The 20,611-nt window shown below is 32.0% G+C and overlaps 1 protein-coding gene across 1 annotated transcript; it reads right to left on the reverse strand.

The window, feature by feature from the left end:
* Positions 1-2,157: 2,157 nt before the first annotated feature.
* LOC128160163 (inter-alpha-trypsin inhibitor heavy chain H3-like) lies at positions 2,158-18,392 on the reverse strand. The gene is made up of 12 exons (XM_052823434.1): positions 18,037-18,392; positions 11,423-11,580; positions 10,383-10,493; positions 9,502-9,749; positions 8,912-9,075; positions 8,088-8,373; positions 7,251-7,945; positions 6,170-6,260; positions 5,812-5,931; positions 3,583-3,696; positions 2,831-3,196; positions 2,158-2,615 (listed from the first exon to the last, which is right to left on the reverse strand). Exons 1-12 carry the CDS (start codon positions 18,106-18,108, stop codon positions 2,371-2,373), a joined length of 2,670 nt encoding a protein of 889 aa, XP_052679394.1. The 5' UTR covers positions 18,109-18,392; the 3' UTR covers positions 2,158-2,370.
* Positions 18,393-20,611: the final 2,219 nt, after the last annotated feature.

The following is a 20,611-nucleotide window of genomic DNA, read 5'->3' on the forward strand; positions in this document are numbered from 1 at the left end:
GATCGTTCACACAAATACGATTATCAGAGTCCGTCGATAGAATCAATCTTTGGCTAATAGCTACCATTTCGACACAAAGGTTGGTGATTCACTGAGTTGTAATTGAAGGTGTTATATTTACATTTCTTTAGATGATACTATCTAATCAGTTATTATCCATACATGTAGCTTTAAATTAAATGCAATTATTATCCGCAATTATCTCGAGCTCATGGTAATTGTAAGAAAGGACATCAAGCAGTTCTATACATAATTTATTTTGATATTGACATTTTAAAACCAAAGGTCGTTGAAGCTGCATTATAAAATGTAGAATTTCAAAATTAGTAATCGTCAAAGCACAGAAAGATTTGATAAACTAGACCTTAACCTCCAGATGAAATTATTCTTTTCAAAAGAGAATAACTGTTTATAAGTAAAAGACGCAAACTTGTCTTTGGCCTTTTTCTGCGTACATCTATCATAACATTTTTGTAAGTGTATAAGAAAATAAAAATTGCTATTAACTATATAAAATCAAACAAAGTTCTTCATTTTTCAAAGCAAAAACGTAAGGTTCAATGCGAGCGGGAATATTAATTTAAATATTATTGATATCTTAGATTTGATCCTCGTTAAAAGTGTACACGATAGGTTTTATTTTGTCAGTAAAGAATATATGCAATCAATTGATCCGCTTTTTCTACGCAACAAATTTTGCAAGTGGAATCATAAACATAAATGTATGTTTAGAATACTTGGGAGTAACAAGTTTCAATAAAAGCCACAAAATTCCCTTTCATCCTGGCAATTGTGCATTTCGCAATTATTAACACGGCGACCTAATTGACGAAATCTCGGAAATAGTTAGTTGCTGAAAGTAACAATTTCCGGTTTTTTTTCTTTAAAGGTGCATGTCAACAATTTGTTTTTATATACTCACAAAAACAAGATGATGGTGTTTTTTGCTATTTTATTTCGAAATGTTTCAAACGACAATCTTCATTAGGTTCACCAGAAAATCTTGTAATCTCTCTTGAAGTAAAAAAAAGAAATTTCCCTCGCTGTTCCGCATTTGATTTTATTTGTACTCACCATATAACGTTGTATTTTTACGGAATCTTGTCTGTTTTCATTGTGCACTTTTTTGTAGGGCAAGCTGCATCAAGTTCAAGGCAAATGAGAGAGTTTCTCTCACTGCTCTCCAACTCAACAACACTGTAGAGTAATGTTTGTCTGCAGCTATGAGTGTTTTTTAGCATGTTTTGACACATAAAAAGGTTACATAAAATAACATCTATATAATTTCAATTTTGTTGTAAAAGTTCACACTCAAATAAATGAAAGCATGCCAAAAATGATGTTGTAGCGTATAAAAGATTGGTACAAGCACATTTCCATTGCGTTACGTCTGAAAGTACAAAAATGATTGCAATTTGAGGAAGGTGATACACCACGAAATTACGAGTGAAAGACCTTGTGCTATTGTTATCCTATAGGATCCTATAGGATCAAGTGTGTCTGTGGTTATTTGGCAAGAATAAGTATTCTAAGCAACGGTATAGTTTAAGTTGTATTTAAAATATAATTAATATGTAACACAGGTAAAATACCACCCAGGAGTTTAATATATACGGATTTTTTTTAGGAAAGCGTAAAAAACAATATCTCGCTGAATCTGATTTAAAAAAAGATTCCCACAGATCTAGAACATTTAGGTTTTACGGTGTGTTAAATCGAAATGAAAACTTTTGTGGGATGCATAGCAAATGTAAACACTTTCAAAATAGCTTTTGCTTTTTTTTTATTCTTAAATGACACAAAGTACAGTAAGATGATATTGTACAATCATGTATTTTTATGAAAGCCAACAATATCCATGTGCATCTAAACATTTTGGAACGTCCCCGTGCCTGCAAATTCTGACTCTAAAATAAAGTTATTTTTTCTATAATTACTTTAAAGCAAATTATTATATCCATATATTGGTTTCTGTGTCAGCCATTTGATTCGAATTACTTGTAATGTAAATGTAAATTCAAATGTAATTTAAAATGTTATTTGACATGTACAAACATATATGTATTTGCAGTTGATGGATGCAGAATGTTTATTATCCGCTGGCATTCATTATGTTCAAAAATTGCTCAGACAAAAACAAAAAACAAAACCCAGAAAGTTGAACACAGTTTTTGCAATTATTCACAAATACATAAATGAAACATGATAATGGGCCTAAAATGAAAACCGAACGTAAACGTGGTTTATTATAGATTACATATATTCTCATTTCATGAGTGTCCAATACAAAAACTATTATGTACATACATGCAAGATAAAACTCGACTATAAACAAATAATGAAAGAAAAAATGTAGGAACGTAACGGGTATTATGTTTGCATAATATCTTTTATGTAGAAATCTTGGACATTTCTATCAAACACGTCTTTTAATTTGGAATGAATATTCCAACACGGTTCTCGCTTGGCCGTGATTTCATCTGGTTTCTTGACGAGGATGGCTCTCATCCTGGTGGTGTCAAACCCCGGTTCTTTGATTTGAAGATGGCCGACAATTTGATCCTTTTTATTACTGCGTTGTTTGTAAACCGAAATATATCGATGTAGAAATTGGCCTAGAAAATCAATAAATGAATAATTTAAACTTACACTTACTTATCTTAATAAATTTAAAATTGATGTTGTGCATAATGCATAACAGTTAACGTTAATAGTATAACTGTTTAAATCTTCAATCATTAATTTAAAATAAAAAAATCATTATTGAGTTTTCATTGTTTTTATTGATTGGAAATAGACCAACTTAATCACTTATCATTGATTGACTTACCAAGAATTCCGTCAGATGCTTTGGAAAGACCAGCCTCGTTTTCGATGTACATATTCAGGTACTCTACACTGGAATTGTGAAACCTTGAGGCGTTAGTTTTCTTGATGGCAATTTGTACATTGTTTCTGAAATCCACATTCAGAACTCTGTATCCACCCACTGTAATGATTTCCACCTTAACGTCATTAAAATCATACGGTAAGCTATCTTGCCAAAACAGATGAGCACCATCGTAGATTATTTCTGTTGGTGTAATTTTCATCACATGACTTTTGTATAAAATAATTATTTCTCCCATAAACGTTTTCATTTTTCCGTGTCTGTCAAACTCGAACGAAGGAATAATTCCAGCATTTACGAATAAACCTGTCAATAAAAAATGCATATTATTAATCTGCACTTCTTAAAAATATAGAAACATCTTCATATTTTTATGAGTTCAAGCAAATAATTACTTTGAATAACTTATTATTGAAATTTTAAAAAAGGCTTATAAAATAACCAATAAATTAGAAAGGACGCCATCTTCCCAATTATAATGTATGTGCATGTTAATGAATAAAAATCAATCAAACTCAATTACTTATTTTCATATGTAAATACAATAGATAATACAATGATGATTTCTAAATCATTTTTTTTTCTTTTATAGGATCGTAATTTGTGTTTGGCAATTTTTTTTTTGTGAAAAGTTAAAAAAATTATAAAATAGTTCATTTATGATAAAATGTTGAAGCGAATTTAACACGAACCAGACTTTGTATCTGAAAGCAGCCGAAGAACGTCTCCAGGTTTTGCAGGAAAGTCAAAACAAAGAGGATGAGTCATGCCTTTAATTCTGATCATGAAATGTGGGTCACCGCCACCTAAAACAGAATTATTTACATTTATATACGTCGTATGCTGGTATTGTGATACATATATAGAATAACGATAAACCATGATTAATTACTTGCTTTTTCGTTGTCTATATGTCTAATTTCTAAAAAAAAAAACAACCCAAAAAACCCAATTCCTATGGATGAAATGTCACCAATTCGAATGTGTTATACTTATAAGAAATATATTTAACAAAATGTGTTTGCCTTTTTAACTACAACTTTTGCTTTGTGTTTCTCTGTCAGAGATGAAGAAATAGATGGTTCTTTTTTATGTTTTATCTCGGGAGAAGAAAAAGATTTTCTTCAAAATTGAATTTCTTACCAACATTCAAAATATTCAACTAGATAAAAAGCTTAAATCTTTTTCCTGGTTTTTAAATAAGTACATATACTTTATACATGTATTCCACAGATACTTTCAATGGTCTATGAAGTATTTTTTTTTAAAGTTACTTCAAAAATATTACGAATATTATAAATATATCAAAAAATAATTAATATTTGAGTTACTAAAATTGTTTTTTCTGTGACTTTATATAAATAGTGCCTGTTTGGGAGGGTAAGAGTTGAAATTGACACCCCGAGAAAACCACTGCTTTTATATAGGAATGACGTGAATACCGCGCATGTAACAATTCGTTGTGTTACCCGTTGCCAGGTGTGTTGCTAACGCTGAGGGTAATAGAACGGATTATCAACTGTGTCTAAACCAATACGATTTCAGTATTTAACATGAAAGTATAATAATATGTGATATTATGTGTTTATGCACAATCAATAAAAACACGATTCTGCCTTGCATTGTGCAACATGTTTACCTCCTTTAGCAAAAAATTCTCAAAAATACACTTGTGTATACTCCATGGCCCGTAGGCATACCAATTTAAAATTTCGAAATGCATCTAAGAATCTTTATTTATTTCGCAACGCATAAACATATACAAGACGACCTTCGTTTAGTTGTCGGAGAATCCTGAAGGAATGCATAATTATTAACGCGAATGGGGAATTTCCTTGGTTTTTCCTTCATCAATCTGATAACCATGTCTAAACATTGATTTCTTATTTGCATTGCAAATACTTCATTCAGTGCACTTTTCAATCCTTTTTATGATACAGACCAACATTATTGGTTTTATTTTTCGAAAAAATTGACCAAAAAACTTTTTTTAAATTTATAAAGAAGTTGTTATTATGGTGTTTGTTTGATTTTCTGACTCAGTATTTGTAACTTTTCCTGGTGAAAATTTGATTTAAATCATACTTGATATTAACTACATTGTTTTTTTCTTCAGATTTTATTAATTTTTATCATATATAACCGATTGTTTTCATCATAGCGTGTCGTTTTGATTAACGGCAAACGAGAAAAAAATAGAAGATGCACACATTGACTTGATTTATTTTTTTTAAAAATAAATAGAATGTAGTACTATTTGCTTCTTTGCGAAAGGGTGGTGCGTCTGTTTTTGTACATATCTTGTAGCCATTACTACCAAAATTCGACTTAATTATAAATGTTATCTATTAATATTCAAATAAGTTTTTAATTATACTTGATGGCATAGGGAACAACTCATAATTAATGTTTTTAGTCTTATAACAACAACTTTTTTTTATTTTTTTCTGTCAGAGATAAAAAAGATTGTATCATTTGATTTATTATGCCGTGCCTTGAAAGAAGAAAAGGGTTTTTTTTAAAATCGAGTTGGTTACCAACCTTTAAAATATTCAATTTACGATTGTATAGCTTATCATATTGTTTCCTGGCTTTAAATTCAAACTTTGTGATTAATCATTCATCTCGGAAATGAAGAAGCGCTTTTACTAACAAATTGACTTTCAAAGCTTTCAAATTCTCTGAGTTAAAATTCAAACGTTAAATGATTAAGCATAAAGTATCTCGGCAGAAGTTTAAAAAAAGTTTTCATAATTGAAATACTGTATACAGAGAAATATTCGCCCCCATTTTTTTTTCGCCCCTTCGCTCTCGTTGTCAGCGGGCGAATTTATGACTGAGCAAACTCCAATTTCTAATTTTATCTCTCAAGGGTGAAAATAACACGGGGCGAAAGTAACTCTTTTTACAGTATAGCTCACCTCCCCCTCCGTATGATCCGCCGCCTCTACCTCCACCTCCGCCGCCTCGACCACCCCCGCCGCCTCTTCGGATAGGTGCCGTTAAACTATTGCCACTTTGTGAACTATCTTCATGAATCACTTCAAAGTAAAAGATTTTAAAATCAAAACTATGTCTCTATGATGTAATGTCTTCTTTGTTTAAATATGAATTAAGAATATGTTGCAAACTGGAAAAAATTTAGACTGAGGTATTTGCGTGATATTATAACGGCTCGTATATGACAAGAACAGTTTACCGTCGTTCATCGAATACATTTACATATCTAATTACTAAGAACACATTTTTTGTCATTTATTTTAAAAGAAAACAGTTTACGTTCGGCGTCCTCCCCTTCTCGAAGTGTCCCGACGCTTTTTTCCTCGGGTTTAGTAACAACCATTGATGTTAGAGGCGTAACAAATTTATACTGAAATCAAAACAGGAAAAAGTCCAATTTTTTTTATACATGTAATACTTCCAGGCAAAATTGACACTGTCAAAAAGAACTACGGTTAATTCTGATAGACGTCTTGAAAATTGATAAATAGTAAGGCTTTTTAAACATTCATCTTCCTATCTGCACTTATTTTTAAATTGACACGAAACAGGTAAAATCGCAATCTCTAGTTCATAGCAAAAAATATTACAGTAACTCAAAAATAAAAAAGATAAAATGTGTGAATAATTCATTATAGAATGCATTATATCAACTTAAATGAGTAAATTAATGATTAATTATCAGTGACTTTGTTTTAGTGGATTTATATTGTACTTGATTGGATTAAAATGCATTGTGTCTACTGGAAATTGACCAATATTAACTCCAAATGCACGCCTTAGTGCGATACAATGTGATTTTAAAATCATTATCGTCTAAAGAAAAACACCTTATGTCATCAAATTTCATCTATTCTCTGTCCTGAGTTTTTGCTTCCACCACTTTTTGCTTGATATTTCAATAATAGTAAATACCTTTGTGTTCAAACTACGTTCATCCACTGATATGAAAAATTTCCAGATTATCTGTTTTGAAACGCCCCCTCTACCGCTTCAGGTTTCAATACACATCCAAAAATTGAAAGTCTACGGAGATTTTGCAATGCATCAGCCATTAATTAGCCCGGATGATAATGTTAAAAAAATGCGCGATGTATTCCGAGTGTATTCCGAATGGAGAAAAGATGTAAACATTTCCCATTACAAATCTCCGTAAGAAAATTGTTTTCGTTCCTGTAAAATTTTATGAGTGAAAAGGGATAATTGTTCAATGAAGATATCTTGGATATATATTTCCTTCCATCGATTTCAATTGTATTTCTTTCACAGGTATGTGTATTTTTATTAAAAATCATCAAAAATTAATGGAAGCAATAACTTGGGACAGACTATAATATATACAATCTAAACTGTCTATTACCTGCAAAGAAAGCTGTAAAGCTTTGTTTTTTAATTCTTCTTTTGTGGTTGAATCAGTTTCGCCGATTGACTTTTCGAGGAGTTGCTTGATGGTCAGGTACGCCCATATCTTTTCTGTAATTTGCTCATAATCCCCCGATTTTGTAAGCTCTGGAAACGGTTTCGATTTGACGTCAGCCGAAAGAGCCAACTCTACAGAACCTGTGGAGCCAAGACCTTGCACCGAGAGATCAAAAAGTCGCACTGCGTTGTTTTCAATTTTTCCAGCAACCACGATTTCTGATCCAGTGAAATAGGAAGGGAAATTAACTGTGGTCAAATTTTGAACGCTTGACGCATTGTTCAAATATTTAAACGTTACGTTTTTCAGAATGGCAGAAGACACTTCGTCGTAGAATCCTTTTATCTGAAGTGTTGCATCTGAATCTTCGTAAATTCTGCGACTTAGCCCGTTGTTTTGCACGGCCACCTTTTTGACGAATTCATAATCTGCACCTTTTCCGAACGCTAAACTGTATACAGGAAAAGCTTTCGAGTTTGCATTTCGAATATTCTCGAGAATTCTACTATTATCTGTAATTCCTGATGTAGCCTCGCCATCGGTCAAGAAAAATACTACTTGGGATCTTTCATTGATATCACCTGACGTCTTCAGAAAATCAACTCCTTGTAACATACCAGCATTTATGTTTGTCCCTTAAAAAACAACAAAATTCCTTGCTTGTACATTGTAGATTCAAATGACAAGTGATTTTTTTTAAAGTTTTGAATAACAAATAGAATATAAAAGGACCTTCACATTTTTACAATTTTTTTTTTGGAAGACTTTGACATGTACCTCCTGTTGCCGACAAAGATTGCACATATTTCTTTGCGTCATCTATTGACTTCTTATTAGCATAAACCATCGACTTTTTGTAGTATTCTACACTGTCAGAAAACACCAAAATGTTGAATCTGTCACCCTCGTGAAGATCCTTAAGGACACCAATGACCGCGGCTTTCATTTGCCCGATTTTCCTCCCACCCATTGAACCACTGCAATCCAAAATCAGGAGAACATCTTTCGGGATTTCCTTCATATCCGATGGAGCAAAAAAGTGTACAAAATAGCCATCAACAACCTGAAAGATAGTCAATAGTACTAAGTATTTAAAATATCATTAGTTAATAAATGGAACAAAAAAATATACACATCAATGAAAAAAAGGTTTTGTTTCTTGATCTTAAATTTAGTATTCTTTTCGCTTCCTTAATCACTGGAATGACAAAACTTTGTTTAACAGTTATATATGCATGTGCATTTAAAAATAAATACACCAAATTCACTTGCGATGAGTGCACGATTAAAAGAGTGATTCGAATCAATATATTTGTGAATATTTTGAAAAATCTCATAGGTTCCTTATCAAAAGTAAGAAATTGATATCCTCTTCAACTGTGTTTTAAATAAGCACTCCTCGCGGATATAAAACCCCATTATTGTGGATTTTATTATCGGTCAGTTCTGAGCTGTATATGTACTGTATTAAAATACTAGATGTTTCGCATCTTTAATTTTATGTTCGAATTTCTCGATCGTGACTTGAAATAAAAAGGTGGGATTAGGTATTCGTGTAAAAAAAGGTAAAACTATATAAAGTTTCAATGTTTTCAATTTACCAATACGTCACCGGCGTCTGATTTTCTGTCAATATCGTATTCCACAACAAAGAGCCCGGATATTCCTTGACTCGAGCTTAGCCTCTGATCTGCTTCCGAAGGGCTGAATGAAACACTTGCTGAGCGCTTAGTGGGTCTTTCTATCACAGCTAGAGAATTTTGACCTTAACCAAAAAATAATTCTTTTTCTTATTTTGTGTACATGCCATCATCATTATCATCGTCATAAAATGTGGATAATAAGATGAAAATCAATATTCGCTTCAACAATTAAAAGAAAATAAACTATATGGAAGTGATCACTTTTATACGATCTAAAATAAATATATATTATTTAATCTGATACCTAATATTTATGTTGTTTTTATTAAATTGGCCACTGAAAAAATAATAATAACGATAATGTTATAAATTGCTTAGAAATAAAAAAAAAAAAACCTGAAGACTGAAAGTCTTAAAGTATTAATTGTTGGCATTGATAATAATTTTAAATTATTAACATTGAATATGAATGAGGGGAAATATTAGTATTTCTTCAAATATTTTAAAGCAAGTGACACCGGCTATCTCATCCATTAACCAATCTGTACCTGTTTGATTAACAGCTTGCTCCAAGTCGTTCCGAAGTGGCGGAACTCGAACAGTAGTTATGTCCCTTGATTCTTCTATGGAGACGCCGATCTGAAAGTCTTTAACAACCTGTTTTGGGTCTATGTAGATCACGTGTTCATAAGAGCCTCGTTTTCGTTTCAACAGTTCCTGGTAGGTCAGATTGAAAACGACTTTTTCTTGAGCACCAACGTTTACATCAACCGAGAAACTGTTAGTCTTTCTTGGTCTACAATTTTATCATTGAAATTAAGGTTTACATAAAAAAAAGTATGACGAAACAAGAACAACACTGACGCAAGCATCAAAAGAACGGCCGCAAACTATTTGTTGTTCTAAACAAAAAAATATTTGAAGTTATAAAGATCGAGTTTTTGCTGTACATTAAAAAGTCCACTCTCAAAATATGGACACATGTGTAAATCACTTAATTGCTTGTGGAAATGAATAAAAAGTAAAAACATACTATAACATTTTTCACTAACACATTTTACATTTCATTGGTTTTGAAAGGATTTTTTTTCAGTTTGATCTTGTTCAATTACACGTTCTTTCTGGAAAAAAAAACAAAGTGTCTGGGTGAACTTGACGTTTACATTAATACATGTAGCTCCGCAAAAATGCACAACTTCATATCACATATGTTCCTTTGAATTCATGATGTCATATATGTTTTTTTGCATGCAAGAACAAATATATTTTTGAACAAAATGTGTGAACTCGAGTTTGAACCATATCGAGTGTTGCTTGATGCTAGATTAAATAAATGCGATTCTGTCCATTTTTTTTTTTTGGTTCTTCGTATTTCAATGATAACATAGTCGCGTGAAGTATTAACCTTGACCTAGTGTTTAGTACTTACTGTTGCTTGACCTGTCCTGCACTTTGACCTTTCTTTTTGGCGGCGTCATACTGTTTCTGGGCTGCCGCCTTCTCGTTAATTTCTCCAGGATAAATCCTACCCCCGATCTCCCTACAAATGTTAAATGAACACGCCATTAATTTCATATGCTAACTTACAAATGTAGACATCATCAAACTCCCATACTGTTTAACATAGGATACAAGCAAAACCTTACCAAATTAAAAGTTTGACATTAATTAAAAAAAACTACAATCTATCAAACTTCCAAATATAGGTCACCATTGTTGACTAGCTATAAGGACCGCCATATACTTAATGATGTGTACTTCCGATCGAAATAAACAATGAAATCAAGCATAGTTTCATACAGTTGTCCTTTTTCGAAATAGTTACTCAAAACGTAGCGCAATTGGTTCTATGAATCTGTAAGTCATAAGTTTCTGCTTAGGCCTTTCAAAATTTTAAAAAACAAAAAACATATTTTTTGGTCAAATTTTGTAAAATTAAAAAAAAATTAACGATTAAAGTATCATGATTACAGTGTACTTTTATTCACGTCAATATCGACAGGTGTCTAAAACCACCTTAATCAGACATCGTTTATTAAACAGTGAATAGAGTCAAACGGGGGGAAAAAACAAAGAGAGCTTAAAATTGCATTGTTTAAAGGACTGAGGTTGTTGTCTTGTGATAATGTACTTAGTCTAGTATATTACTTGAATGGTTCAAAATATATCTGCAAAGATTAAATCATCTCATATTTGATCCATTTATTAAATCTTTGATATTGATTAATATCATGTTTAAGTTTTAATAACCAGGTTAACTGGATATTACTATGAAATAATACCGAGGCGCCAATAGATTTCTGACTCAATCAACCCATTCTTAATTTAAACTATTCGGGGATATTAAACGAAGAATATTACACACGCAACATTAGCCCAGTATTTCAATCCTTAAATATTCGTATTAAAGATTGTTTGGATCTCAAAGATAATTTCTTAACCAATTTTTTAAATGTCCAGTGAACTCACATTTTGAAATCTGATATATAAGCTTCATCTGGAAGTGTGACGTCAAATTTGACCTCTTGTGACGTGTTGGCGGGGTTCGCTACCTTACTCGTGACCAGGGTGGTTGCAAACCGGAACCGGATGTCGGATGTTACGTGCAAATAGTATATGCTTGGTTTCTGTAGAAAAAAAAAAAAGAAAGAAAAAAAAGGTGAAATATTAATAGCAATCCATTTTTATTTTTTAAGAAATACTAGACTTTTTGAAATTAACATCAATCCTAATAACAGGAGAGAACTGTTCATTCTCATTCAATGTATTCTTATATACTTGAATAAAATACTTATGAAATTAAATTAGAAACATTAACATGAATGCGTTATGTTGTTTTTGTTGAAAAAATCACTATAATGTTGTGTACAACATTCACATCAAATACGGTATATAGATCAATTTATGCTTTATACTGTGATTTTTAAACTGATAATTTAGTGCTAGTTTAATGATTAATTAAAGATATGATATACACAGAATTTTTTTTTCTAAAACAAACAAAATAGAAAAAAGTGAATATGCTACCGTTGTCTTTCGTGAATCGTTTGAAGAGAGAGTGACATAAACCTAAGACATCTTTCACAGACTAAAACATCATAGTATTTCTGGGAAACAACTTATTGTATTGTGAGTTAATTGCGTGACAGAATGCAGAAAGTTGTTCTTAATACATATATCTTTATATCAGCTTCAGGATCCACCAATTTCTTAAAGGATTCTATAGGCACTTTTTATTCGTATCGTATTTTGATGACATATACACATAAATTATATGAAAAAAAACCCAGTATGACTCTGCTGGTTGCATCTTCAATTCAATGTTATCAAAATATATCGTTTCAAAATCGGGTTTAATGGTTTTTAGCTAAGTCTGCATGGCAATACGGGGTCTTTGTAACACATAATTTATAATAGAATCTAATTGTCCGGCTTTAAATATCAGGGTTTTTTTTAACGAAAGCATGGTGTGTCTTATGAAGTAAACGGGCCAGAACATACTTATTGAGCTAATCGAACACTACTCATGGACTCTTTCAATCGCAACTTCTCGGGCCTTTCCGGCAGGCTCGGAAAAACACCTCGAATATATTACCTAGGCGTCCATGACAAACCCCCTTTTTTATAAAACTTGATATAAATACAACACATTTTACGATCTGTTGAGATGTAAGCTAGACTTCATTAAAGTAAATGATATACCCTAAAATATAACACAGAAGCGACTTATAAGGCTGTCTAGCCGATATATATTTTAATGGGAAGCGACTCCATTTTGTATGAAATTCTAACATCCGGTGATGTTGATACATTCGAGGTGTTTTTCCGAGCCTGCCGGAAAGACACGAGAAGTTGCGATTGGGACTCTTTATCACTTGGCTCGTATATCTATTTCATTGGACAACTTTTTTTTTTAATCTACAACACATTAAATTAACTAATCTGCGTACCACGAAATAGCTTCTAGGAACTTGAGGTAAACAAAGCTATTGTTTGAATCAAGTTACAAAGTATGCTTAGATATACCGTGTTATTTACGATGTGTATTTTTTAAAACAATTTAAAAGAAATATTTTTATAAAATGTTTTAACTTTTCTAATTTCCAGTGTTGGTTTTTAAGCTACTAGTATTGGTTATACATCTAGATATATAAACATTTTTAACAATCAATCAAAAAAAGGTCTCTGTTTTGCACTTTGCAACATTTCAAACTTCTTATGTCAAAAATTCTAGTGAAAATCTACTTCAATCTACAGTGGTCCTTAGAACTGAAACAATTAACAAGTCTACAATTTCGAAATGAATGTTAGAATCCTGAATAAAGAATTCATTTCGCAACGCCTATACAGGGCAACCTTTATCGAGTAAAGTGCAGAAGCTCGAAGGAATGCGTATCAAATCGAAAGGGGAATTCCCTTTGGTTTCCCCCCTCATCAACCAGATTCCTCCTACAAACCATTGCCTTTTTAACAAGTACATCCAATGTTTGTATTTTTCGCTGAAAAATAAAATCATCGGCAATTTTCTTTTTTTTTTGGCATTTTCCCCTCTTTAAACATGCAGTTTATTATCTTTTTGACTGAATAAATTTTATAAATTTTAAACAGTCATTACGATCCTATTTATAGGTTCGAGACTGTTTTTAATTTAATTCTCTTACAAAAAGTCTTATTTAAATCGTGCCAGATATTAACTCCAACGTCTTATGAATTAATTAACTTATATTTATATCCACGACAAACATCGTCAAGGCGTTTCGTTTTGGATAAAGTCACACGAGAATATAACCTCTCTCTCTCTCTCTCTCTTGAAAAAAAAAACTAAACGAGTGGTAGCATTTTAGAATTAAAAAATATCAGGATGAGTTTGTCGTTCCTAAAGTAAATTAAAATATGAAGGAATGAAAATGATAAATTAATATAGCGTACTTTACATGTAGATGTACGTCGTTATTTGTTTTATTACCTAATCAAAGGCATTTCATATTAAATATTTTCGTCCATTTTATGTGTTTGAAAGTGATCTATTGAACTGACAGTCAATATACTGCGATCTATCATAGACCGCCGGTCAATAGACTGTGATCTATTAGACCGTAGGTGCAATAGACTGCGATCTATTGGACCGGCAACGTATTTTAGAAAAAGTTAAACTGCTACAAGATTAAAAGATAACATTATTATGTTTATTTTACTATTGTTCTTAAAATTTATCTTTTAGGTCATCTTGGTATTGATTAGCAATGACCTGATGCATAATGGTATGAAAACCTTATTAAATATGTAATTTATAATTGTGAACACAAAAAACAAAAAATGGAATTAGGTAATAAAACAATTATTTAATGCCTGAACAGTCAATAGACCCGAATTTTTCCCTTGGTGCAGGGAACAGCTCAGTATGATCTATTGCCCTCGACCGTTGACTTCGGGCGATAGATCATACTGAGCTGTTCCATGCACCTCGGGAAAAATATTCGGGTCTATTGACTGCCCAAGCATTAAATAATTGTATAATATTTTTTAGCCATAACTCTAAACAAATAAACAAAACAAAACATAAAAAAACTCGACTTTATGTTAGGGCTTTAACGTTATCTAGCTTTGTTGAAATTAAGATATAACTGTGTCCCAAGGTTTTTACAAAACTCCTAGTTGATTTTACATACTAGTAGTCCCAATATAACAATATAAAACTTGCATCAGTCAAAATCGAACTTTTCCTTGGACAACCCCTATAGAAATAACACAGTTACCTATGGTCTTAATTACAGTGAGTAAATGAGTTTGTCCTAAACTTAGATATATGTACACCCGTCTTTCATGCAAGGCAACAAAATATCATAGATGAGCAAATGCGGGACTAAATCGTTCTTAAAAAAAACAATGAATTTTTTTTTACAGTTTTAATGACATCAGATTATGTACACAACAAAGTGTTACGTGTAATTTGAGGGTTGCACATGAACAATTTGATGTTGGATTTCATCCTGGTGTTTTGCGAAAAAAAAATTCAACTTACATACAATTTTTATTTTCTTTTGAGAGTCCTTGAACATGTCGTGAATTAACCTGTTTTTTAGCCTTTAATTAAACTTATCTGGGCTACTGATCGTTCCACGACTCAGACATTGACCTTAAGTTCTCTTCCTACGTTCTGTTTTTTTTTTGGCCCTCTGATGATTTTGAAAACTGCATCGCAGGTCCAGAATATTAAAAACAAATGTCTGCAAATCTATATAGTGCAAATCGGTTGAATAGTTTTTGAGAAATAACGCTCCAAAAAAGTGAGAAAAAAGAAAAAAAGAATGGGTTTAATGTTACTTTCCATGAAATAAAGTTTGAATGAACTATATCTTGTTTTTCTTCGCAGTTTGTTTGACTTTATTTCCTTGTGTGCAAGTTGCAAAGGCAAACTTTTTTTTCAATATATCATAAAAGAACCCATCACTGCCTTTTTTTCATTTGCATTTTTTCAATGCAAAGATTTCCTGGACGCTAGAAATATATCGATCCATACTGTAAAGAGCCTCGATCTCTCTGTATTTAATTACTCTTTGAAGACACTTGGGATAAAATTCCGGGCGTTTTGTTGTTGTTGTTGTTTAAAATTTATGTTTTTTAACATATGACTGTATAATGGTTTCTTGAAGATTAATTTCTCTTTTTTTTTTAAAGATAAACATTAATATTTTGCCTGCCATGATAGAAATAAAATTTGCTAAGGATTGAATTTTACGGAAGCTTATTGAGGCCAGTTCAGTAAATAAATTAATTTATATTGCGTTAAATCGCAATAGTTATTGCGTTTTAATGCAATCTTTTGCGTTTATTCGCAATGTATTTTGCGTTTAAACGCAAAAGATTGCGATAAAACGCAAAAAGTTATGCGATTAAACGCAAAGTGGATTGCGTTTAAACGCAAAGTTCTGCGTTTAAACGCAAAGTATTGCGTTTAATCGCAAAATCATTGCATTTAAACGCAAAACAAATATTGCGTTTAAATGCAAAACTATTATTGCATTTAAACGCAATATATTTTGCGAATAAACGCAAACGTTTTCGCGATTAAACGCAATAATTTTTGCGATTAAACGCAAAAATTTTGCGATTAAATGCAATGATTTTGCGATTAAACGCAATGATTTTTGCGTTAAATCGCAATTAATTCATTTGCTTATATACATTTAGTATATGTACCAAGTATGTGAGGCACTTCTAAGCACACGTATCCTAAAATGAAGGATCGCGCTATAATAAATACAAGAGAGAGAATAAGTCTTTGCTTATGTTTGTTTCCAAATTCTTCCTTAGAGATGACATGGAAAATGGCTATTGATGGATTCACCAGTGATGTTTGCTTGCCGGATACTTTGTATCTAGACTGTGAGAAATAGTTGGATTGAAAAAACGGAAAAGACTCCATCGCAAAGAGCATTATGCCAAGTTTCATTTGCATTTGCAACAGTTGCATTGACGGCTATACTATGAAAATTTATTGTCTCCAAGATATTACCAAATTGAATAGGTTATATAACCTTTTCAAAAAGTAAAATCATCAATTTGAATAGGTGATTCCATCTATTCATACTGAAAGAGTGATACATGTATCATTGTTTTCAAATATGTGATATCCCTTGTTCACATCACGAGATAAATAAGTGATTGATAGGTAATAATTCCAATTCTAATAAATGCTATCACTTTTTCAATAGGTGATATCAGAGATATAACAATTACAATAAATGCCAAATCAGTTCGTCATATTGAATAAACAGTATCACTTTCATTTGACAATGATATAATAAAGCATTATGGATGGCAGTAATACAGTGTATGCGCGGACTATTTGATTTTATTGAATAATTAAGATTCGATTTATGAGAAACAATATGAAAAACCATTAGAAATAGAGGAGAGAGCACGACGAAAAAAGCGAGAAATGTCTAACATAACGTTTAATGAACAAATTGACGGATGATTGTGGCATAACATTAATAGTATGTCCTACTTATACATAACATAAGTATGTCATAAACCCCTTCTTTTGGTCTGAAAAGAAAAAAGTCATGTTCAGATTTTAAAAAAAGTTTTGCAATAAAACGCAATAACTATTGCGTTTAAACCCAATACTTTTTGCCATTAAACGCAACGATTATTGCGTTTAATCGCAAAATTGTTGCGTTTAACCGCAAAAGCGTTTGCGTTTATTCGCAAAAATCATTGCGTTAAAACGCAATATTACCTTTGCGTTTAAACGCAATAATTTTTTGCATTTAAACGCAATACTTTTGCGTTTAAACGCAAAACTTTGCGTTTAAACGCAAACCTTTGCGTTAAAACGCAATTGCTATTGCGTTTAAACGCAATTGCTATTGCGTTTAAACGCAAAACTTATTGCGATTTAACGCAAAAGATTGCGATTAAACGCAATAACTATTGCGTTTAAACGCAAAAGAAATTATTTTTTCTGCTAAGCTGGCCTCAATAAGCTTCCGTAGAATTTCGATACACACTACAATGTATAAATGTTATCAACGGTACGTATTAAATACCCCATCGAATACGTCTTCTTTTACACTATTTGTGCCTAAAATTTAACATATACATGTATATATACGCGGTACCAGGAAGTTATAGCATGCATTTCAATATGTACAACCCTTTTTTGCTTTATGCAGAACACATTTACGGGTACGGGTGCAATGAATAAAGTTTGTAGCTCGTAGCTTGAACCTCGGTCGTTAGTAAATGTCATATGAATCTTGAGTTTTATCATGATCGTAAAATTTCTACCATTCATTTATAAGAAAACGCCGATGAACTCTTTCAAGACTTATAATTCGATTTATTTTGAAAGCATTGCAACTCAATGCAAATTGATACATTGAAATTAAAATATATTCTGTGAATAACAGGAAAAAATACAACTTTGCGAAAGTCATAAATACATGTATCTAAGGTACAGGTATTGGGATTACATTCATCTACATGTGAATGCGTATTAGAGCTGTACCCACGGGCCACTTGAACAAAAATCTACAAATGCGGTCGTTTTTATTCAAATTTCATTTTTCACATACCTGACTTCCGAGTCCCAAACTTAAAAACGTAATGAATAAACAGAGACGCAAAATATTTGGTGGAAACATCATGAGGTTAAAGTTTTCGGGCACTTCGAATCAGGATCAAAAATGTAGCAGTGGTTCAAATGTATGGTTGCTGGTATGTTATTCAGAATCATTCACTGTGAAGTAATCAAAATCCCTATCCAAATGTCAAGGCAACAATCACGGGAGTCATTTTTCGCTGCACACTGTTCGCCTCCGTTTTCCACTGTTTATATATTGACATGGAGTGGGGGAAAGTCGTCTGCTCGAGGCCTTTCTAAATAAGGACGTTTCCGTTCTGAGAGCCACCTGTTTGTGATTTAAACTGCAGTTTTCTTGGTCATTTATCCTTGATAAGATCTGATCGAACGACTTATCTTTTTTACCCGCGCTGAGGACACAATGTGATAAGCGTTTAAAGTATTGATTAATGCAGTTGATACGTTTAATAGGGGGCAAGATCAAGTGTCTTAAGCATTGTTATCAAATAACTCAATTGATTTATTAAGAAACGAAATATGTAAAGGTATACCCCAAGTTACATCCAATTTATGAATTGAACTTGTAGAGATCTGTTTTGATAATTGGGAAACAAATAGTTGGGGTTGGGTTTTGAATTAAACTCAGTCCATCGGGAGTAGTATGGAATCATCAAGTACGTGTTCTCTGCGTTGAATTGCTGTGCTTTTTACGACAATCTAGCTAGATAACGTAAATGTAAATTATCACATAAAATTGAAGAATTTAAGATTCCCGTCATCTTTCTTTTGCTTAAATTCTTTTATTAGACAATTATTAATAATATATTCATTAATTTTTCTTCTTCTGATATCTCCAGAAGAAATGGAATGGACGTTTGTGCTTAGATATGTTGATATTCATTATCGTCTGCTACAGTGCATGTCTAAGAAAACATTTAATTTCATTTTCCCCTACTGCATGGGTGGGTGATAACTGATGTAGTCTCGTTCATTTTCATACCAATTTTTTCATACTCCCAAAAACGTTGGGGGGGGGGGGTGAACTCCATGATAATTCAATTTTTTATACGTAAATTTAAAAAAATAAGTTACTGCGAGAAAAAGGGGAGGGGCCAGCCTCCCCCCCCCCGCCGATGCTACGTGCCTGTTATTAAGGAGTCTTGGGGGAGAATGTTTCAAACATACGATTTCCTTTAAAAAAGATTTCCAGTGAAAGGTCAACTTATGAATAGACTATGTCCAAATATAAAGTAAATTGACCAGACAGTTTATCTGTTTATCGAGATCAAATTTTGGTCGTAAGTCCGAATCATCCCCGACATTTTCTATAGGAATATATAGAAAAAAGGGGGTTATAATTACAAATATATGATTTTCTTTTAATTTTCAGCGATGGAAGGTTAATGTATAAGTAAACGTTTTGCCCAAACGAAATTGACCGGATAGTTTTTATGCAATCTGCCGTCATAGTTTGGTCCGACATTTTACATATAGAATTGTATGGAATAAAAAGATGTTTACGAATCAAATTTAATTTTATTTGTAATAGATAAAAAAAATACCTTTCCACTCACCTGGAACATGAATTTTTTTTTATCCCAACTGTTAACTCATATTTTCAGTATTATATATAATTGTCTATTGTATCTCACAATATTTCATATGATGTATTTATATATAAAAGTTGTATGTTGTTCTCCATAGGGAGAATGCACGCTCTTCAGAGATTCTCTGAAGCCTACTGGCTCCGCATTTTGCGTGCATCGCATATGTTTATACTTGTAAAATACTGAGGAGCTTATGGCTTAAAGTTGAATAATTAATGATAATAATAGTAGGTAAATGTGAATGTTATTGTTTAAATCATTGTTTCTTAATTTGATTTACTTGTATATAAATGTATATTGATTATCCCGAATCAAATTCCATCGTAAATGCAAAATGGCAGTTGTTATTTTCTTAATAGATGAAATATCGTTAAAAAAAACAACTTTCGGTTCATTCACAACAGTAACTTCTACTAAAATTGGTCTACAGAAAACTATCTAATTAAGCTGTCAAAAGAACAAAGAAAGGCTGGGACAGATGTTACCCATCCGGAAACCCTGGCATTTCTAAATAAATGCAAATGCAAAAAAATACATTTATTGCAATAAAAAAAATTATAGAGTAGAACTACAAATGAGAACTATACAATTCAGATGGAAAATTACAGAATTAACATGGAAGTTATCGAATACAAATATAAAATTTATACAATATACAATGGAAAAGATCAAATATTGCAAACTTGGACATGGCACTGATATTTTTTGTAAAAAAGAAATTCAACTACCTTAAATTGTTTTGAGTGTTTGCCAAGTTATATAATGGCCACGCAGGAATTTAGCAATTATTAATACAGTGTAAATTGCATTTAGTTGCTGTTTCCGTCTGTTTTGGTAGTCGGTCCATTTTAATAAGCTATATATAGGCCTAGATGACCACTGTTAAATGCAGGCAATGGCCTAGATATTCACATTACAAGTGCTATACATCTTAATGTACTTACTGATTAGGAGAACTTG

Source organism: Crassostrea angulata, chromosome 8, assembly GCF_025612915.1.
Source record: "Crassostrea angulata isolate pt1a10 chromosome 8, ASM2561291v2, whole genome shotgun sequence".
Classification (NCBI taxonomy): domain Eukaryota; kingdom Metazoa; phylum Mollusca; class Bivalvia; order Ostreida; family Ostreidae; genus Magallana; species Magallana angulata.